The sequence below is a fragment of the Ammodytes marinus genome (assembly GCF_949987685.1).
Source record: "Ammodytes marinus genome assembly, chromosome: 20".
Classification (NCBI taxonomy): Eukaryota; Metazoa; Chordata; class Actinopteri; order Uranoscopiformes; family Ammodytidae; genus Ammodytes; species Ammodytes marinus.
The window spans coordinates 6619340-6640605 of record NC_137224.1 but is presented as its reverse complement, the minus strand read 5'-3'; the positions used below and the strand labels follow the sequence as shown (position 1 = coordinate 6640605).

Here is a 21266-nt window from a genome sequence, read left to right as displayed (position 1 = left end):
CATACAAAAAACAACAAGCAGGACAACACAACAACAACAACAACAAAAGCAACAACAACAACATTTACACACAGACATCTTCAGGGCTATTGTGAGAAATATAATTTATCATTAATAATAATATATAACTAAAGGCAAACTGAGCAAATTTGTTATTTCAGAAGAGTGTATCAAACTGGGTGCCCTTCGTATGACTCAGTACCCATGAAGTAGCCCTCAGGTTCAAAAAGGTTGGTGACTCCTGGGTTACACACATATAACATATATACAGTATCTTGGCCAGTTCCCCTCGAAAAAGAGATTTAAAATCTCAATGGGAATATTTCTGATTAAATTAAGGTTAATAACATCAACAAAAGGTTAAAATAATATCTCAGGAAAGGTTTAGTTTCCGGAGAAAAGTTTTGTGATTTGATGAATGTATTTATTTAGTTTATTTATTTTATATTTAAAACGTGAACATACGTTATTGCCATATTCATTTAATATTTTTTTATTTTTATTTTTATTAAAAATAAATATTTTTATTTTCTTTAGTGAAGTTTAACTTAGTATGAAGTACGCAAAGATTTGCCATGTTATTATTATGACGCCTTCTTTTTTTTACGCAAAGATAAAGAGTGTGTGTACAGCACACAGCGTCACAGAACTTCGGTAAATGACCAATGAAAAAGCCGTTTGGGACAGGGGCAGAGCTAACTGACAGCAGAAACAACCAATTAACAGACGCTTCGCCTGGCCGTTGTAACCAATCGACGCGCATATGCCAAAAATAACACCTCCTCTTGTTCAGCACCCAAAGTCGAAGGAAAGCTGTGGCCTTTCAATTGAAGAAAGTGCTCGATTTGTCAGTGTTTGGACAAAATAACCCATTCTTAGGGTCCATATTTGTTTTGGAGCGATCGGAGTTGTCTTTATTCAATGTGAGAGGCAGAACTTGGCGTCAAACATGCGTAAAAATCAACGCTGTCCAAGCAGGGAACCACCGAGAGAGGAATTATCGCCGCTCTTCTGAGGCCAATCTCGATTTTTTTTTTGTCAAATAAGGAAACATAACATAGCCAGCTAGCTAACGTTAGCTCCGTAGATAGCTAGGTGACCGACACAACTTCACACAAAAGCAGAGTCCAGCAGACAAATCAAGATTGGATCTACACTCGCAGCGGCAGGAAAACGTAAGTAGCATGCTAATGTTTGAGCTAACGTCATTAGCTTGAGTTTGACAATCTCCAACGGCAGCTAACATTAGCATGGCGAGCTAACGTTAGCTCATGTCTACACTAGGCCTTTCCGTAGAGGGAGCAGTGTTAAGAGGAGTGGAGTTCAGCATGTGGTCAGTGGATCGGTATTTAACACACAAACGCATTTCCAAAAAAACAATACGTGCAAAGTGAATTGTGTTGTGCAATCACGTCATCGTTCAAACGGACCGTTGCCAAATAAAACCTGACCTATCATGTTAAGTTTCAAAGTGTGCACAGTCAACGTTAAAAAGCTACGATCAAAAACCCCGTCAAATATAAACTAATAGATTAGTTCGCCTCCAGTGCATAGTCTGGTCCCAATCTAGCTAATCTAATCGCTATCACCACGCAATCCGTTTTTTCAACAGACAACTAAATTTGCACCATCATGGACATTGAAACACTGCAGTTACACTTATAACCGTATACACGTCCCTTTTTTAATGCATTTTTGTTACACTGCCATTCTTATGTACATGATCACTTTTGTGTATATTGCTGCTTTTATGTGTAAAGGGTCTATTTGATATTATGTTTGTTATCTTTGAGTAAGAATATTTGTCCTTATATTTTTACCATTATTTATTTTAGTTTGCTGAACTTGTGACTAGTATATTTCATTCATTGTATTGATGACCCTGTGTCAACCTACATTTGAAAAATAAAACTTGAAACTCTAGAACATAACCAGCTATTGACAGCTCAGCGGACTTTGTCATATGCTTGTCAGTTGTCAATGGTTATGTGATGTTATCATGGCAGACTTATGTGGTTTCTAACATTATATTTAAACAACCACACAGCCACAAACACTGCCACATGTCCTACTATTTTCAGTTAGTAGCTAAGTGGTGATATGAATGTCCAGGGTTAATCCATAGGTTAAACCTTAATATATGTCACACAAAAATACAAGCATTGCCACTTCGGTTTTGTATGCTCTGTTGTGTGTGCAGTGACCATAGAGGGGAATTATAACGACGAATCGACTGTTTTTTTTTTACACATTATATCTTTATAGGGGCCTGTTAAATTAGTCAGTACACATACAATGTAATCTAAGCAGGTATACGACTTAATGTTAGCCACAGGTCTGTAAGGTGTTGATAACAAGTCATGCTTCACCGTGGCAACAGTGCTGCTCCTCCCAAAACTTCCTCATATTATCTACTGCTTATAATTTACCTAGATATGTCAAATAAGATGGTATTCTTCGACGAATGGAAATATATGACAGCCTTTTCTTTTGCAACGCTCAGTAGCTATTGTGGAGCTGAAAAACTGTGACATGAACTATTAAAAAAATATTCAAACTTAAACTAAATGCATATAAACATAATTAGCTACAATTAATTATCTGCATTCATTGTTTTAGTTGTTGACTGCAGTTAACATTATGGCTGTTATACAAGTTCACGCTTCATGAGTCACATGATTGTACAGCAAAGTCATCTGTTAAGTATGTTTATTTATTATGTGGTATTTTATATAATGTTCAGTTGAATATATTCCAGTCTTTATTAGGGGGAGGGGCAGGACCATAGGCACATGGCAGCTGTTCAAAATGTACAGGGTTTGTCCTGACCATAAACGTGGGCTTGGTTGCTAACTCCTAACTTTCCTTGCGACCAACCGCTGCGCCGCGGAGTGCAGTGTGTTGGTACCTTAAGTAGACACAGCCATAACTCCGAACACTGAAAATTCCTGATTCAGATACAATAATGATAATGGTGTTTGAATGTGGGCTTCTACCAACAATTGTTGTTGGCATCTTTGTTTTCTTGTACTGCTACTAACTTCTTGAACCTTGCATAACTTTTTTTCATAGATATTTCAGAAACTTTTTGTGATCATCTGTAGTTGTAGTTATTTTCTTTTTTGCCAGTATTGCAACAAGAATTTTTTCTGGAAGTTTTTCATGCAATCATAGTCTCATTTTGACTCAATTGAAACACACGTCTCCCATAGCCGTCAAATGCGAGTTCTACTCTTGACTTTCACTATAAATGAGAAGGCAACTCGCGCAGAAATACAGTACTGTTCAACCTGAACGTCTGGTCCATGTCTCTGGATTTCCAATGCAAAGAAAATAAGTTTTAAGTTGAAAATGAAGCCCAACTTCCCTATCTCTTTTTATAACCCTAACAGTATGGGAATGTTCTAGGAGCGTTGATGATTAAGCCAGTCTGAATTGCCCCACTATATTGCAAGGATTTGCCATCTAAGCTAAAGCCTGTGGTAAATTCAAGTTTCATCATCAATGTTGTATTGTGCAGACAGAGTGGAAATTAAACCCGGCTGCCGCCCTATACTCACCTTCTCCAGTATATCAGATTGCGATAAGGTGTGCAGTGCAGGTCACCAGCATATGACATCACTTGGAGTTGGGCCGGTGCACTGCTAGCCAGATACGGGAGAAGTTCAATAGTCGATAATCTTATCTGAGTCAGCAGTCACTGTGTAAAGACTGAGACGCAGATGAACAAGCTTATTTTAGAGTTTGACGAGCTCTGATTGAACTGTAGTTGCAACTAGGTGCTTTTAAAAACTGAAAATGAGCTTAGGATCCCACATTGGCCCTCCCATAAAAGGGAAGAATACTCATTGTGTGGGGGAGTAAATTAATTTTCTATCACATTCTCAAGTAGATGATTCATCTGAAGTACTCATCACGTGAAGGCAGCTGGGTATTATTGACCTTTTAGCTATGTTATTTTCTTTGTTGCTGATTTTGTGCTTTATCTTTGAAATATTCTATGTATGCTATAGATCATGGAGTCAACAGGTTTGCTTCTAATGTCGATTTAATTGTTGAAGTATTTTTATATAAGCAAAAACAGCAGACATTCACAAGTTCCAGTTTCTCAAATGTGAATATCTTATGCTTTTCCTAATCTTCTGTGATGGTAAACTGATTATCTCTGTGTTTTGGACCGTTGGTTCGACATCATTTTGGAGAGGTCTCCATAGAGTCTGGGACTCAGTGTATTTCACAATTTGCTGACATTTTATAGACCCTTGACCTGGGTGTCTAGCTAGAATCCTAGTACCTGAAAATTTGTGATTTTTTGTTTTATTTCCAGATTCAGGCAATGCAGAACCTCTGTGACAAAATGTTTTCCTCTAAAGCTGAAACAATTGTTTAGTCAATTGATTAAAGACAAATATGAAAAATATCTCCTGGCTCCAGATTCTCAAATATGAAAATTTGCTCATTTTCAGTTTTTAATTAGCCTGGGTGAACCAACCACTGTTTCTGCCCAGTTTACTTCCAAAGCTTTTGGAACCAATCACAAACGTGCTTTCTACCAAGGCGCGCTAGAGGCGGGCTTAACACGATGACGACAGTGTAGCGACGGTGGATCATTGGCCTGATTGGTTGAAGGTCCATCCAATCGCGTAAAGAGGCATTTTGATTTACGTCCGTTGATCACACCTCTTCAAAGTCAGAAATGACCACGCTGATTCCAGACACATGTTCAATATTCACTAAGATTGAGTGATAGCCAGGCTAGTTTTTAATACGAATTTAGATAGAATATCTCGGGGTATTTAAGTTTTTGAAAGGAAAAAAAGCGTCAACTTGGACTCTCAAATCTTGTGATTGGCATTTAAAAAAATGTATAGTCAAAAATGTATAGTCAAAAACAACCAGCCGATTCATTCATAATGAAAATGATCATTATTTGCAACCCCTAATTCCCTCTCCCTTCTTGCCAGACTTTGAAAGTCTCCCTAACTTGTAAGTTGTGGTTGAACCGCATGTTGTTTGTTATCCACCCTGTGTACGTTGATACTTTCGTCACTAAGGATTGCAGAGATTAACCACTGTCACCGTCTCACCTGTCAAGTGTCACTTTTTATCCACCAGCTTTGTGTTTTTTCTGTCATCTCAAACTCATGTAGCAAGAATCTTATTGATGGGTGAAAAAAAAGAAGAAGAAGCTTGAAAGCAAATTGCATTGACTGGTTGGTATGTTTCCGGAGTTGTATAGCCGACCTTGTGAGCAGATTAGTGCACAAAGGGAGATTAAGAAATAGAGGGTCAATACAGTGCTGAACGTTGGATCCGTGAACCTTTTTGTTCTGTGTGTAATAAAAGAAACGTAAAACTGGACGCAAGGTCAGTCTCAGGAAAACAGCAAAGGTTAAAATAGTTCATGAAGTTAAGATAAAAAGACAGATGTAAGTATCTAACACTAATAAATTACAAGTGTGTGAATATCTATATTTGGAAGGTGTGGCTTTTAGGAGTCATTACTTTTAGCACCGGGGGAACAATTGCACAACATGGCCTGTTTGAGGTTAACTGTTTCAAAGTCCGTATTTCAAGACTGAACACGTCATAACAGTTGGACGAGGCCGTCCCATACCAGAGGCTTCTCCAAATGCGGCTGTGAAACGTGACCCGCAGTCCTCACACTCTGTCCCACAATCAGGGTTGTGGGTTGCTTGGTGCGTTCAGGTGGTCGTCCTCACCTCGTAAATATGGGGAAATATCACATGATATTATCGGGCAAATTGGTAGTCTCGAGAGATTTCTTGTTGTGAGATCAGTTATGTTCTACGTGCTCCTTGGATTCTTAAATGTTTCCCAATGTTGGGGTTTGGGAGATCATTGTGGCCAATCCATGAGTCCGCGATTCTGGAGAATGCTTGTTGTCAAAATCACTTTTTGTCAAAATCTGTGAAAATCTCTTCACTATCTACAACCTGTCCGCGCTGAAAAAAAGAAAATCTGGTGTTAATACACAGCCTAGGCTCTGTAAACGGGCATTTTGCTAGTTAAGTTGGGCCCCTTATGTTTACATGCCCTTTGTTTACATACCAGTTTACAGAGCCTAGGCTGTTAACACCAGATTATTTTTTCAGGGATCACACAGCAACGCCAGGTAGCGGATCCTGATAAAATATTTACTGATTTTGACAACTTGACTTTGACAACAAGTGTTCGCTGACTCCCTCTTTAAGTTACAATTTCTGCTATCTTGGTATTTACACCGAATTTATATTTCATCGCTGCTCCATTATTTAGTCTGATATTACCTTCTTCATACTGACCACCAAAACAAATCCACCATCCCTTCCTGCTCGTTCAGAGGCTCCGCCCCCAGACACGCCTCATCACTAACTACCTGTCTGATAGGATTATTGTTACAAACGTCACAAACCTCTAGCTGATTGGTTGGAGAAGTGTTGACGGGCTGGGTCGGACTCCCTTTGTTTACATACCTGTTAACGGAGCCTGGGCTGTGTATAAACATCGGACTCCTATTTAGAATTGCACACTAAGGATAGGTAGTGGAAGTTGAGATGTGCTGATTTTGACAAAGTGTTTTGGATTAGGATCACTGACTGCACCTTTTTAAAGAACAACGCAGCTGGAAACAAAATCTTTGTTATGATAACGTGTTGGAGAATAGAGGGGCTAGCTTACATGTAGCCTGTGATGTTTGGACAGTGTGTCCTTTATTTACTGACTGATTAACAGGTGTCCGTAAATGTTTAAGATTGCTGTCAGATTGGTATTGTTTCCCACTTTAGTGCCCCCTGTAAAGGCTCTCAGTGGCTCAGTTGTTTTTCCAGTGGTTCACGAAAGCAACACTGAGCCCGAAATGTCATACTCAACAAAATGTAAGGTGTTGGTGTCAACTCCTGAGGTCTGCATGTTCCTTTGAATTATTGTCCTTAAATTACATTATCTGAACGTAAGGTGTGTTAACCACCGTGCTTCCAGGAGCACATTAACTGTTTGGTGTGAGTGTTCCCGCTCTCGCAGCAGCACTCAGACTCTCTGCAGCATTATGTAATCTCCGTCCTTCCACTTCCCTCTTCGTAGCCAGTTGGTTTTTGGCAGACGTGTGCGTCTTCGCATGAGGGGGCGTTGGTTTCGACCTGCGGTTACAGCACGGGATGACAGCAGTTTTGAGGGGGTTAAGTGGTTCAGAGTTCCTCGTTTCAGTCCATGTCTCAATGGAGATATTTCCTGGGGTTTCCTGTGTGTCTGCACTTGTGTGTTTGTGTGTGTGTGTTTGTGTTTTATTTTTGCCAGCAGTTTATTGTGCCATTGTCAGCCAGAAAAAAAAAAAATCTCATAGTATCTGCACGTGGTCTTGCAGCCTGCACCTCTCCTTTCAGGGTCTGGCCGCTGCAACTGCTTTAATGGATGGATGATGCAACTCCCCTTTTCTCTCTCTACCAGGCGACTCAGTGTGTGTGTGTGTGTGTGTGTGTGTGTGTGTGTGTGTGTGTGTGTGTTAGAGCGAGTGAGAAAGGGACATGTTAGAGCGAGTGAGAAAGGGACATGGAGAGGGGGATGTCTCTGAATGAAGCTTAGCCTGGATGTTTGCCCTGCAGGGTGGGTGGTTGCTAGGCAATGGCAGTGTGTTTGTTTTATTTTTAGAGAGAATCACTGCTGGTGAACATAGCAGATTTCTCTTTCTCTCTCTCTCTCTCTCTCACACACACACACATACGCACACACAGACACACATACACACATACTGACACACACACACATACATACATACTGACACACACGCGCTACCTCGCCATACATGAGCATATTGGCTGTTTGTGAGCGTCAGTAGCTGCTGGCAGTGGTGAGAGCTCGATACAGGGAATTCTGTTGATACAATAGTGCAGCAGCGAAGCGATAGAAATGTGAATGGCGTGGCCCACTGCCCCACCCTGGGCATGAAATCCAAACCAGCCTGGCGTATTTATAGAGCTTCTTTTTCTCGCACATCGACATGACACTGCACACATGCGCAGAGCTGACACAAGCACACACATACACACACACATTCAAAACCAACCGTAGTCACTCCTCGCATGTACCAGCCTTTTTTGGGCACATGCCTGTCATGCCATGTGTGTGCTCATGTGGAAGCTAATGCACAGCGAGAAATCAATATGTTGGAGAGAGAGAGAAAAAAAATGCTCAGGGGAACTTTTGCTCCATACTGCAGCAGTTGCTGACATTTAGTTTCAGAATTGATCTGGTGTAATGGAGAAATACAGTATAGTGCTGGTGGTCAAGAATGCCAGAGAAATGACGTAATGGGGTTGAGCATATCTAAGGGCAAAATCGTATTATAATTGAAGTTCTCATTCAAATAACTTCATTTCCACACTAAGATCTTGCAGAACTTTGCCTCATGTTGTAGTAGTGTCACGTGTTATTTTCATGCATTTTTAATACTAGCTAGGAAATATTAATTTCAGAACAATTTCATTTATTACAATTTTCTTTTCACTCAGCAACCAAATCCATTGTACCTTCAACATGTGTAAACATGTCTCTATCCTTTATTCCTCTCTGAGTGATCACAGAGCAGCTAGAATGATTGTACGATGAAACTATTTGATGAGCTATTTCTGGGTTGTTGTTGTTGTTGTTGTTTGTCTTCCAGAAAGGTGACATAAGTTTTAACTACCACCGCCACTAGCTGTGTTCACTTGTAGCATGCTATCAAAGAATCCCAAGATTACAGATGACGAAAATGATTACTGCAATGATGAACTTTTTCCACAGCAGTAACATCCCTCGAAATGATAATATGAACTGTTTTGTTTTGGCGTCTGTCTTAACTTAGAATATATATATATATATATATATATATATATATATATATATATATATATATATATATATATATATTTTGTCTGCCTGACTGCATCGGCATTCATATTATTTCTTTTGATTGGTTGATTTATGTTTGAGTGAATGGCTGTCAGAACTTGACTGGTTGATTTTGTTTATTAATCCTGTATTATGTGTTGTACACTCTCCACGTCATTGTAAATCAGAGCTTGCTATTCAATGATCTATCGAGATCAAATCCGGTTTGAATGAATGAGTCCCCATTCAGTTCAAGGAAGGAGGCTATTTATAAAACGCTGCTGAGTTATGTCACCCTCCTCTGTGCTATTTTACCAGTAAGTTAACCAATAATGTTAGTCACCTTGTTACAGCTAATCAGGCTCTGTGTGCTATAAGAAGCTTTCTCTTGGCGGTGTAATCCTCCACTCTGGTCCCTCCTCTGCTATCTTTGTCTTGTTGTTTAGATCTCTGGCTCTCACCGTCCATTCAGTAATTAAAAGCACTCTAATCACACAGTACGAAGAGGCCTACTGAACTACTAACATAGCACCAACCATGTTATTGTGACTGTAAACTGTAGGATGTTATGGGGTCCTTTGTGGATCTTACAGTAATCTAATAGTCTTCGTTTTCTTCCCTTACTTTTGTAATGTTTTGAACATTGGATTGAAAAATGACCTGTGCACTGAGTTACGATGGGCAACAAAAGCTTATTAAAAGGTGTGATTGTCCGTAGACGAAATAACGTGGATTATTTTTATTGATCGTTTTGTTGTCAATAATGAAAACATTTGAAATCAAGTTATGATACATAGATACATTATCATCTTTGTCCTTGCTGGTGATGGTTTTAACGGTTTCATTCCTGTATTTCTCTTCCCTCTCCAGCTGTAGGCAGCAATGGGTGCATTCCTGGACAAGCCCAAGACGGAGAAGCACAGCTCCCATGGCGACGGTAACGGACTGCGCTACGGCCTGAGCTCCATGCAGGGCTGGCGGGTGGAGATGGAGGACGCTCACACCGCCGTGGTGGGCCTGCCCCACGGCCTCACCGACTGGTCCTTCTTCGCCGTGTACGACGGCCACGCCGGCTCCCGGGTGGCCAACTACTGCTCCGGCCACCTGCTGGAACACATCCTGTCCGGAGGGGGAGACTTCGCTGCGGGCACCAGCGGCTCGGTGGAGGGCGTGAAGGACGGCATCCGCTCGGGCTTCCTGAACATTGACGAGTACATGCGCAGCTTCTCCGACCTGCGGCAGGGCCTGGACCGCAGCGGCTCCACTGCTGTGGGCGTGTTGCTCAGCCCCACCCACCTCTACTTCATTAACTGCGGCGACTCGCGGGCCGTCCTGAGTCGAGACACCAAGGTGGGCTTCTCCACTCAGGACCACAAGCCCTGCAACCCGCGCGAGAAGGAGCGCATCCAGAACGCCGGCGGCTCGGTCATGATCCAGAGGGTAAACGGCTCCCTGGCCGTGTCCCGGGCCCTGGGGGACTACGACTACAAATGTGTGGACGGTAAAGGCCCCACGGAGCAGCTGGTCAGCCCCGAGCCCGAGGTGTGCGTGTTGGAGCGCGCCCCCGACGGAGACGAGTTTGTGGTGCTGGCGTGTGACGGCATCTGGGACGTGATGTCCAACGAGGAGCTGTGTGAGTTTGTGCGCTCACGACTCCTGGTGTGTGACGAGCTGGAGAAGGTGTGTAACGCAGTGGTGGACACCTGTCTGCATAAGGTAAGCTGCCTGTATTTTTCTGATTAAAGCAAAATGCACTTTTTCATGTCTTTTCACCATTAATCTGGGCACTGGTGTTTCTGCAGACTCCCAAATGATGAGAAAAAAACAACCCTCTCTGTTTTACTGCACTTAAACCTTTCTGAAAACCTGTGTTCACAAACCCCAGTCAGATTCCCCTCCCCTTATGACGTCGACCTACACACTCCAAAATAGTGCTTTGCCTGTGCTTGTTGGCATTTGTCTGATTAGCTGCACTTGTATGCTGAGCTCGTAGCTTACGTGGTACCTCCAACTCAAAGTACTTCTGTGATTATTTGATTCCGTTTTACACAAGGTGCATGTAAAAGTAAAACCAGCCATTCAGAATTCTATTGTTGTCGGTGGTTTCCATGGCTGCGGCAGTAGGAAGCTGGAAACTGCTGCGGGGGCTTGACAACAAGTAAAGGGGTGCGTTGAAGGGACAAAATGGCAACACAGTTAAAATAAACAACGCGTAATGCTCCAATCAGCATGAATCACGATTAAAGCGTTAACGCTGACAGCCCTTTCAAGAATCTAATATACTGAAATAAATTCTGCTACAGTACAACGTTGGAAAAATGATGTCATGCTTGTTTGATAAAACTTAACATCTCACCGTAAGAGATCAGATAAATCCCATTATTATGAATAATGAATGCATTGTTGCTTTCTACTCGGCCCCGGCTTATCGGATTTTCTCAGCTATTGATCCAAGACAAAAGCATGAATCACTCTTGTCTCTGCCTCAGCTGAACCCACACCAGTCCACATCTTTGACTTCTGCCTTCAATGTAGTGTGTGTGTGTGTGTGTGTGTGTGTGTGTGTGTGTGTGTGTGTGTGTGTGTGTGTGTGTGTGTGTGTGTGTGTGTGTGTGTGTGTGTGTGTGTGTGTGTGTGTGTGTGTGTGTGTGTGTGTGTGTGTGTGTGTGTGTGTGTGTGTGTGTGTGTGTGTGTGTGGAGCACTCCAAGAACCAGCGAGTGCACGCCAGTCAAGTTATTTTTACCTTACTGGATGGGTTCTATCAATTAACAGCCATACATCTACTACTCTTCTGCCACTGCCTTTTGTGATGTATGTGACACTGTACATTTTCACAAAGTTACTCCGTCCGGCCGTATTGACTTTTACAAGGCAGTGACACGGTGACTGTCTATAGGTTCAAGGCCGGAGCTCTATGTTGTCCGTTACTGTCCATTAAAGTCCAGTTAATGTGACGTCCAGTGTCAGGCAGTGGCCTCCAGCCAGAGGTTCTGCTTTTTATGATCCAGCAGCAACAGAATAAACGGCATGAAAGTTTAAGTGGTTTCTAATTAAAGATTTCAGAGCTGAAGCGATCAATAGAAAATGAGTTGTATAGCCACATATTATAATATATTTTTTAACCTGAATATTATAGTTTTTTTTTAAGTATTGGCTGCTTATTTCTTTATCTTTATAGGATTGTAAATGAAAGATTGTTGACTCTTCGTCTCACAAAACAGGATGTGTTAAAGAAGTCTGGGAAATGGGGCGCGAAATTGTTCACTATTTTCTTAAGTTTATCAGACCATATGATAATTATAAGTTGAGGAAATAATTGGCAAATGAATCGACAGTCAAAGTGATCATTAGTTTAAAAGCCCTAAAAAGAAAATGACACTTATAGATAAGAAAGTTGGAGTTTTCTTCCAGAAATGTTCTGTATAAAACATAGCAGTTTCAGCAACAATGTCAAAAACAGCTTATTATAGTCAGTTTATTTTTTTGTATAGGAGAAAAGCTGTTAGTCTTGTCTACTGCTTTCTCTGAGTCACAAGTTAACACATTCTCCTAGTATAATTCCTAAGAAAAGTTTTGTTTACTGTCAAGATGCGGTGTGGTGTTTTTTTTCTTATAAACCACCAAATGGTATGTTCACATTTAGTCTTTCTTGCCCAAACTCGTTGTGTAGATCCTAACAATCGTGTTCAATTCATTTCAATACATTTCATTCTTCAGGAAACCTTTTTCTATGGCATTATTTTGAGATCGGTCCGTCCATGTTTACCTGCTAGCACTCTTCTGTACTGCCCCATTGGTAGATCAGGTGAAGTGAATCCCTTGCATCAGCCATGTGTGCAAACAAAACAGAAAACCCACACATTAAATAAAATACTGCTCCACATTACATTACATTTTTATTTTATTTTATTTTTTAAACTGGGCCGTGCTGATGTAAACAACAACCGTTAACAGTTCCTTTTCACTTAGCTTTCTAACTTCAGTGTTCCAGGGATCCAATTTTCCTTTGAGGAAAGTTTGTTTATTCAGTAATAAGAATATACCTTAGAAATGTTTCATTTCTCTGACACACCCAAAGTTACATAGTGCACCTTTAATCTTTTTGTATCAAGTCTACCCTTCCACTATGTCTTTTTTCCTGTTTTTGAAACAAGGGTCAAAAGTTGACTGCTGGCTGGTTTGTATGGATGGGGAATGCTTTGAATTGACTTCAAACAAGAATTTAGGATTTATTTATTTTTTAGGGACAGTCAATTAACAACTAAAAAATAAATATCCCATATTTAATTGCATGGATTTATTTTAAACTCTATCTGTTCTCTCTCTGCCTGTCCTCGTTGCTACAGGGGAGCAGGGACAACATGAGCGTGGTGTTGGTGTGTTTACCCGGAGTGCCCAAGATCTCAGAGGAGGCCGTGAAGAAAGAAGAGGAGTTGGATAAATACCTGGAGACCCGTGTCGAGGGTCAGCACACACACACACACACACACACACACACTTGCACACGTACAAACACAGTGGACCGACACTATGCATTTGTCATGGCGATTGTTTAAGTGTAACATGTGGCCAAATACTGTGCTCAGTTTCTGTGTACATAACCAGGACAAAATAAACATTCTTTAGGTAGTACAAATATTTGAAATAAGTCTGCTATACACAGGTGGTGCTACACATGGTGAGTAATGGTGCATGTGATTTTTCCACTGTTGTGGGTGATTTCTGACCCCCTCTTCAGAGAAAGGTGGCGGATTTAACCTTGGTGTTTGTGATGTGTTATAACCTTGCCTCCATGTACAATATAACCTCTTAAAGGCCACTCTGTCCTGTGCCTGTGTGCAGAGCTACTGGGGAACTGTGGGGATGCGGGTGTCCCTGACCTGGTGTCTGTCCTGAGGAGCATCGCCTCAGAAAACATCCCCAACCTTCCACCTGGCGGAGGCCTGGCCAGCAAGTAAATAAACCCGGAACAATCTTTTAGCTGCATTGTACACACACACACAACACACTGGTTATACTTGATTATCCACATAACATTATTTGGGGTCAAATGGTCAAATTCATGGATTAACAACAGGAAATTGCATTTTCTAATTTAGACAGGAGTCATCATTTGAATGTGTTTTGAACTGCAAGCTTGATCCCTAACATCGCAAGTCATCAATAACAATACACAAGGAAATACGCATTAGTTAATCATTTGGGCTGCACACAAGCACTCCAAAAGCACTGCAAAAAACACAAACGTGGAGAAAAACTCTCCTCAAAACACTTTAACGTGCACATTCATTAGGAGATTCTGTCGTCCTTTTTTATGCAACAACAGCGGATGCTTGCGTATCGACTCTTGGCTCCATTAAAATATGAATCAATACACATTTGCAGTGAATGAACAACATGAGACTGTTTGTGTATTAAGTCGGGAGTTGTTGTCCTCTCTGAGCAGCGATGTGTTTGTGTGTTTGCAGGCGCAGTGTGATCGAGGCTGTTTATAACAAGCTGAACCCACACAGAGAAGAGGAAGGGGTGAGTTGATCACCCTCTAAACCCCCTCACCTCTACAACCTTTCACCCTCCCCACCCACAAGACCTCGTTAACACACACCAGCCCAGACAAGGACACTCTTTGTGTGTGTGTGTGTGTGTGTGTGTGTGAGATAGAGAGTAAGAGAATGAGGTAGAATTGATGTGATTTACAGTAAATATCAAAGCAGAGTTTGACAGAACTTGACAGAATAATGTTGGTGAGCTCAGTAACAAATTGTACTGTGTTCCATGTTGAAAAGCATTGTAGCCAAGTTCAGTCTGTTTTTAAATTGAAATGTAACTGCTCAGTAGTGAATGCAGGTCCTTTTTTAAACCAGCAAGGCCTATGGGTGACTCAAATAGCCTGAATCTACACTTAACTAGGGTGAATATACAAACCATATTAACCATCATTTTCAAATACTGCTTGGAATGATAATTTGCATCTGATATGGCTTTTTAAATGAAACATCATATCATTCCTGAAAGTGCTTAAAGCTGCTCCGAGGAACTTTCAGTTTGTGTTAATTCTTGCACCCACTTTGGACGAAAGCGGTAGTATTTTTACACACCAGCTGTTGTTCCTGGGTGAGCATACCCATGACAAAGGCATTAATAAAAACTATATAAAAATAGTATTCTTTGCACTGATGCTTTCGTTTGCTGTTACATGTTATTTATGATCATCAGAGTAAAAATGAGGCGATTTCAGAAATATTTCAAAGTTCCTTGTAGCACCTTTAACCTCCATCTCCGTCATTGTGAAACCCAGGTTCTATGGACATAGAAACATCCCCCGCTTCGGCAGTTGAATGTGAAATCAGCCTCCTAGTGTCAAACTCTGTGCACACATCATTCTGCTCAGTGAAGGCCAAGTGAAGTGACAATAACTCAAATATATTGTTGAGTTTAAGGCGGCGCTGAAAGATGGACGAGAATTCTATTTTCCATTCTTTAGAGTCGTGTGGCTCTCAGATTCAATTTTCTTGCAAAACATACTAAGAAAATGTATCTTAGTGTATTCATAAAACCTGTTGCTCAAAGTTTTTCCTCTATGAATTGATCTCATAAATACTTCAACATCAACCTTCTGATTCTTTACATGACCCCGCTATTGAAAAAGTTTTTCATAACTAGAAGTTAAGTACAGCTAGTGACAATATAAAAACACTCCAGGTGCTTACAGCTGGCAATAAATTCCCGCACGAGAATCAGTTTATATAAAATCCCTCCGTAGTCTATTCCAAATCCAGCATCTTAAAGACACGGCTGTCAAAGGCCCCAGGAACTTTATATGTGTCAGTCTTCTTCTAAAGGTGTGTGTGTGTGTGTGTGTGTGTGTGTGTGTGTGTGTGTGTGTGTGTGTGTGTGTGTGTGTGTGTGTGTGTGTGTTCATGTATGTATGTTTACGGGCACATGATTGTATTTGTCATATTAATGTCAGTGGAGTCTTGACTTGCAGACTCTTTTCTCTGGGCTGTGTGTGTGTGTGTGTGTGCTGCCCCACTCCCCCCCTCCCCCTTTCTGTTACACCACACAGCGAATATCACAAAGGGTTGTTGGTCACAGGGTCAGCGGTAGTAGCGTTTGCATGGGCCCCGTTCCGACTGGTTGAAAGAATGTTCTCTGACGTCGTCGTCACGCTGGTGTGTGCTAGATATTTGTGTGACGTGACGGCGACGGCGAGTACTGTACTGCTGTGTGTATGTGTGTGTGTGTGTGTGTGTGTGTGTGTGTGGCCGTGGGGCGTGCCTGCAGAGTGTCTGACCCCCCCCTGGCGTGTCACCTCAGGCCCGTGCGGGGGGAGAGGAGGAGGAGGAGAGTGAGGAGGGAGGTGGCAGCACGGCGGCTCACTTGCTGGAGGCTCTGCGGCAGTTCCGCCTGCACCACCGGGGCCAGTACCGCACGGTGCTGGAGGAGTCGCTGGCCGCCTACAGCCTGCGCGGGGACCAGAGCGCTGCCGAGGGCCCGGGGCCGGACAGGAGGAGCCATGGCAACGACGATGGAGATGGCGACGGCCCGGAGCAGCAGCTATCCGCCTCCCCCCCTACTCCCCCCTCGCCCCCGCCCTCACCCGCCACTGCAGAGCCGGAGCCCAGCCGAGACGCGCCCGCACCCCAGTCCGACCCCTCCTCTGACTGAGCAAACCCAGCCCCCCCCCCCGCATACTACTACCAATCCCTGCCCCCCCCCTCCCCCTCAACCCAACCAACGACCTACAGAAACCCCCAGAGCGCTAGACAAGACGTGCTATGACCTCTCCTTCTCTTTTTTTCTTCCAACGCAAAACTCGAATGGACACATCGGCCACTATCCAGCCCTATCAATAGTCATTGTAGCCATTTCCATTCAATATTTTTAACAATTCGATAGAATCAAAAATGGCCCCTCTGTCTATTCAAGTTCTGTCTCCGAGCTGCATAATACTGTACACCTTCAACTCTAATAAGGACTCTTTTATTTTCTTTTTGTGTGTGTGTACTTCCCCCCTGTCCTCTGCCCACCTCGGCTTGGTTTGTCCCGAACTTGCCAGCCACTTTTACCACTCCATCTCACAGTCTGATGTTTACAAAAGAAAATAATCAATAACAAATTACTATGACATTCAGAAAGTGGCTGGTGAAGTAAAACAATTAACACTTACACTCCCATGGCCTACATTAACCAGTATTCGCTTCTGGCTGATTTCCTACTTTAACCCCCCTTCCTTACCCCCCAACCTTGCCCCTACACCTGCTTACAGTGGACAAACTGACAAAGCAATGGAGAGAACCTGTGTTCAACACATTGCAGTGTCTCCGGGGCCAAACCCCATTTATAGACTCAGAACTCACTCTTTTGCGTATCTGTATGTTTGTATGTGTGTGGGTGTCCGCATGAGTTTGACTGACCGAGCAAGAGACCAATCATTACTGCCGAAATGTGTTTTATTATTAGTGGGTGGGGCTCGAGTGTTAGCCCGTTTCAGCGATGTTGAGTTGTTCTTTGTCACGTGGTCTCGTGGGCCTACACTTGTTGTCCGAGCTCGATTACCTTAAAATCATTCCCTCGCCACATTTACATTTAATTCCACTTCATCGCATTTTAGTACCGCTCACCATCTTGTTACTCAGGTTGATGTAAACATATCAGTGTTAGGAAAGAGAGCAAAGATATACTGGAATGAGGTGACCAAAGGGGCCATAAGAACGCTTGTTTAAATGAAAATAAGACCATAAACCAGCGACCCTGTAAGGCTTGTATGCACATCACTAGAAAATGGTGGTGCCAGACGAAATGCTGATTGGAGCAACTTCGGATTTGTCTCAAAACATAGTGCAGCTTTTCTGTAGAAGTTTAAGACAAAGAAAAAACAAAACAATCAGCTATCTTGTTTGACATAAGAATATTTCTATCGGCAATACATTTAATGCCAATCCGCTTAACATGCCAAGAGTTAGCATGCTAGCACACGCTAACCCAAAAGTTTGGCTTGCTTGACTGCAAACGCTCAGTGTGTTTCTCATGCTAGCGTGCTAATATAGGAACATTTATTAACATGCTAGCATGCTTTGTTATCATTCATGTGTAATGCAGCTGTGGCTGATAGGGTGAGCTACATGCTATAATTAGCTTCAGAGGTATTATGCTATGAGGTGTTACAGAAGCGGTGCAAAAGTGGCGGTAGCTGAGGATGCCGCTAGATGGAGGCCTGTGAGCACAAATGGTCTTTTCCATATTATATCAAACCATCCACAAAATATTCAACTCTGAGGTGTTAAATATGGTGTTCATTTGCGCCAGGATGTGTTTTTTAGCTGAATAAAAAGCCCCCCACACTCCCCCCCCCCACACACAGAGTATTTTTCATTCCTCACGGGTCATTACAACATCTATTCAAAAATGACTCTGACTTTATTCTGAAAGTTTAATTCCAATGGCCCAAACTTTCATTCTTCTTCTTTGAAAGCAGGTGCAGGGAGATTATGTTGAGTCTTTATAACGCCCAGTACCCAGGACCATGGTAATGCATGCGCTGCACTCATCTTTTTATTTTTAGCATAAGGAACTTAACTATCGGAGGGGAGGTTTTCGCTAAACACTGTGTGTACGTATGCGTGTTTGTATGTATGAGTTGTATTTGTATGCGATGATGACGTGGGCCAAATCAGTCCCACACCATTTAAACTGACAAAATGAACAAATAAAAAATGATTTGAGGTATAATGCTACGACTGGTGTATGGTGTATCTTTGTGTTTTTCTGACTGTACAGCTGTTAGTTTTAGTTTTTTTCTTGTCTTCTTGTGACCTTGCAATGTTCGCAGTTTAGGGTTGTGATTAGGGACATACGAAAGCAGAAAAAAACACATCTTCTATTTTTGAATTTAGTTGTACGAAGAAAAAAATAATCATTAAATATCCATGTAGGAGCCCAAAGGTAAGATAGTGGCATTTGAAATTAAAGGGCCATTCCCTTAAATTTCTAGTAACATCTTTCAGTGTCAATTAGTTTTGTGAAGTTTTCGGGGGGAGCGGAGCATAATAGCCCTCACCTTCCTTGCCATCCTAATGTCACCTCAGCTTCTTTAAATTAATCTGTCGTCTCCTGTAAAACAATAGCAGCTCGAAATAAAGACCTCGCAGCTGCGTTTGCATGAGCTTGGCGGCCGTGGCAGCGACCAGCGGAGAGGGCGAGCTGTGTAGGCATATAGGGACTTCCATTCTCTCTCCGTTTCTCCCACACCCATTCCCCTGTTTTTTCAGTCTTTGACAGTTGGCCTCGTGATTCTCCGCAAGGTGAGTCATCCGAGGTCTGCGTTTCTGCAGGGGGAAATCTCACTGTTTAAAAAAAAAAAATGTACCATTATCCATTTAGTACGAGTAGATGCAATAGGGCAGAGAGGTTCAAAAAATCATCATTATTGCCATTTGAACCAAATTGTGAAGTCCAAAATAGCAGTGACAAAAAAAACCTAACCACACCCCTTTCCATCTCCCTTTTTTTTTACTCCTTTACCCAGAGTGCCGGTGAGCTGGAAGACCCCTGGTAGCCGTGGCAACGACTCCCCCTCTCTCCCCCCCTCCCCCTGTCTCCTCCTGGTGATCGTTGCATCCGCCCAAAAAGGAGGAGTGTCTTCATTGCGCCGTGTCTTTCTCCACTAAAATAAAAGAGGACATGTGGTGTGTGTTGGAGTGCGAGAGTGTGCGTATGTTGGTTGTGCGTGTGTGTGTGCGAGAGTGCAGCAGTGGGACTAAGACAAAAATTACGAAGATAACACAAACAAACAAACATACACACACACACACACACACACACACACACACACACATACATACACGTGCATACTGCTTTAAAAAAACCTGGAGGAAACACAAAAAAATCACTTCAGAAATGTCAAGATTTTATGAACTGAAGCATTGTGATGGTAGAGATGATTTTTACCATTGAGGTGTTTTTTTTCTTCTTTTCTTTCTTTTACTTTTCTTGAATGTTGACGTTGAACACCTGACTTCACAATGACATGAGGACCTACAATGTGTGTGTGTGTGTGTGTGTGTGAGCGTGTGTGTGTATTTGTGTGTGCTAGAGAGTGTTTGTGTGTGTGTGTGCTTTTTGGAGAGGGCCAAGAAAAGACAATACGGTGGATAAAGACTTTGTATGTAATTCTTCTTCTTCGCCTGGACTGTTTTTTTTTTCTTTTTTGCTCCTGGGTCTGATAATTGCCTAACAACTTTTGCTTCTCCCCCTCTTTAAAAAAGACACACACACTCTCTCTCTCTCTAACACACACAAACGTACCATAAACACCCATACTCCCTTCCCTGTCCACATTATCCCAGATCCCCCCCACCCCACCCCCCACACACACACTTTCCACCTGTGCACCTATGTGATGTGCCACATGCGCAGGGCACCGCATAAGGGACTTTTGGTTCGACATGTACAGCTAACGTGGTGGTTTTCTAGTCCAACCACGTCCCCGAATGGACAGCCATCATTGGTTGAGACCGACTGAACCCGATGCACTCCGATTGGCTCCTCCTCTGCCTGTGTGAGAAGTGGAAATGATTTGGATTTTTTTTTTCTCTTTTTTTCTTTCTTTCTTTCTTTCTTTCTTTCTTTTAGTTTTTTGTTCTATTAGGATGATGACGATGATAATCATGATGGGGGGGAGAGAGTGGGAGGGAGGTTATCTAGTTCACTGAAGAGCCGAGTGCAAGTTGGACTCATGGAGGGGTTTTGGGTGGGGTGGGTTTAGGGGCTGTTGTATCACTGGTTGGACTTCCTGTATAGGCGGAGGGTTAGGGCAGCAGGAGAGGGTGCTGGGGTCAAACAAGCTTACCACCCCTCCCATCTCCCTCCCCACCATCATGGTCGGATGTACACATGACGGCGGACTGTCCTGACGGAGGAAAAGTTTTTTTTTTTTTTTCTCTATTTTTTTTTTTAATGTTGTCCATGAGGTTACTAGCTGCTCGCTGTGTAGAGTGAGTGAACTCCCCTGTTTTAACCCTGTTCCTGGTTCTCAGACTGCATTGGTAATGTTTGTATTGCTGTTGTTTGATTGCACTCACATTTGATTACAGAAAGCGTCTATATATGAAATAAAATACCTGCCAAGGATCCGGGTGGTGGCTGCGTATTTTAATGAGAGAGGTTGTGTGATGTCTGTGTGTACCAGTGTTGTCCCGGGATAGTCATTACACTGACCACATCAGATCATTTGAAATATTTACTTATAGTTCCTACATGATCCCTACATGGACAACAGTTGGCTTTGAAGTTATAAGTACTTTATTTAAATTAAATTATTAAAAGTAAATTATTTTAGGATGGTTTAATCACTCTATTGTTCCAGGCTTTCCAAGTTTGGGGGGAAAACAGGGCT

The 21266-nt window shown here is 42.3% G+C and overlaps 1 protein-coding gene across 2 annotated transcripts; it reads left to right on the top strand.

Annotated features, from left to right (window-relative positions):
• The first annotated feature begins 800 nt into the window (after positions 1–800).
• ppm1bb (protein phosphatase, Mg2+/Mn2+ dependent, 1Bb) lies at positions 801–20586 on the top strand. 2 transcript variants are annotated; one of them, XM_080048833.1, is made up of 6 exons: positions 801–1175; positions 9739–10584; positions 13216–13333; positions 13712–13823; positions 14338–14395; positions 19398–20586. In XM_080048833.1, the coding sequence occupies exons 2-6, from the start codon at positions 9751–9753 to the stop codon at positions 19425–19427; spliced, it is 1152 nt and encodes a 383-aa protein (XP_079904959.1). In that variant the 5' UTR covers positions 801–1175; positions 9739–9750; the 3' UTR covers positions 19428–20586. The 2 variants fall into 2 exon arrangements, with proteins under 2 accessions (XP_079904959.1, XP_079904958.1); XM_080048832.1 differs by lacking the exon at positions 19398–20586 and adding an exon at positions 16187–18600.
• Positions 20587–21266: the final 680 nt, after the last annotated feature.

What these genes read in the sequence shown, in the direction of transcription:
- ppm1bb (XM_080048832.1), top strand. Translation starts at nt 9,751, where the DNA reads ATGGGTGCATTCCTGGACAAGCCCAAGACGGAGAAGCACAGCTCCCAT. An exon ending in CCTGGAGACCCGTGTCGAGG is followed by an intron (nt 13,334 to 13,711) that starts GTCAGCACACAC and finishes GCCTGTGTGCAG; the next exon opens with AGCTACTGGGGAACTGTGGG. An exon ending in GGCGGAGGCCTGGCCAGCAA is followed by an intron (nt 13,824 to 14,337) that starts GTAAATAAACCC and finishes GTGTGTTTGCAG; the next exon opens with GCGCAGTGTGATCGAGGCTG.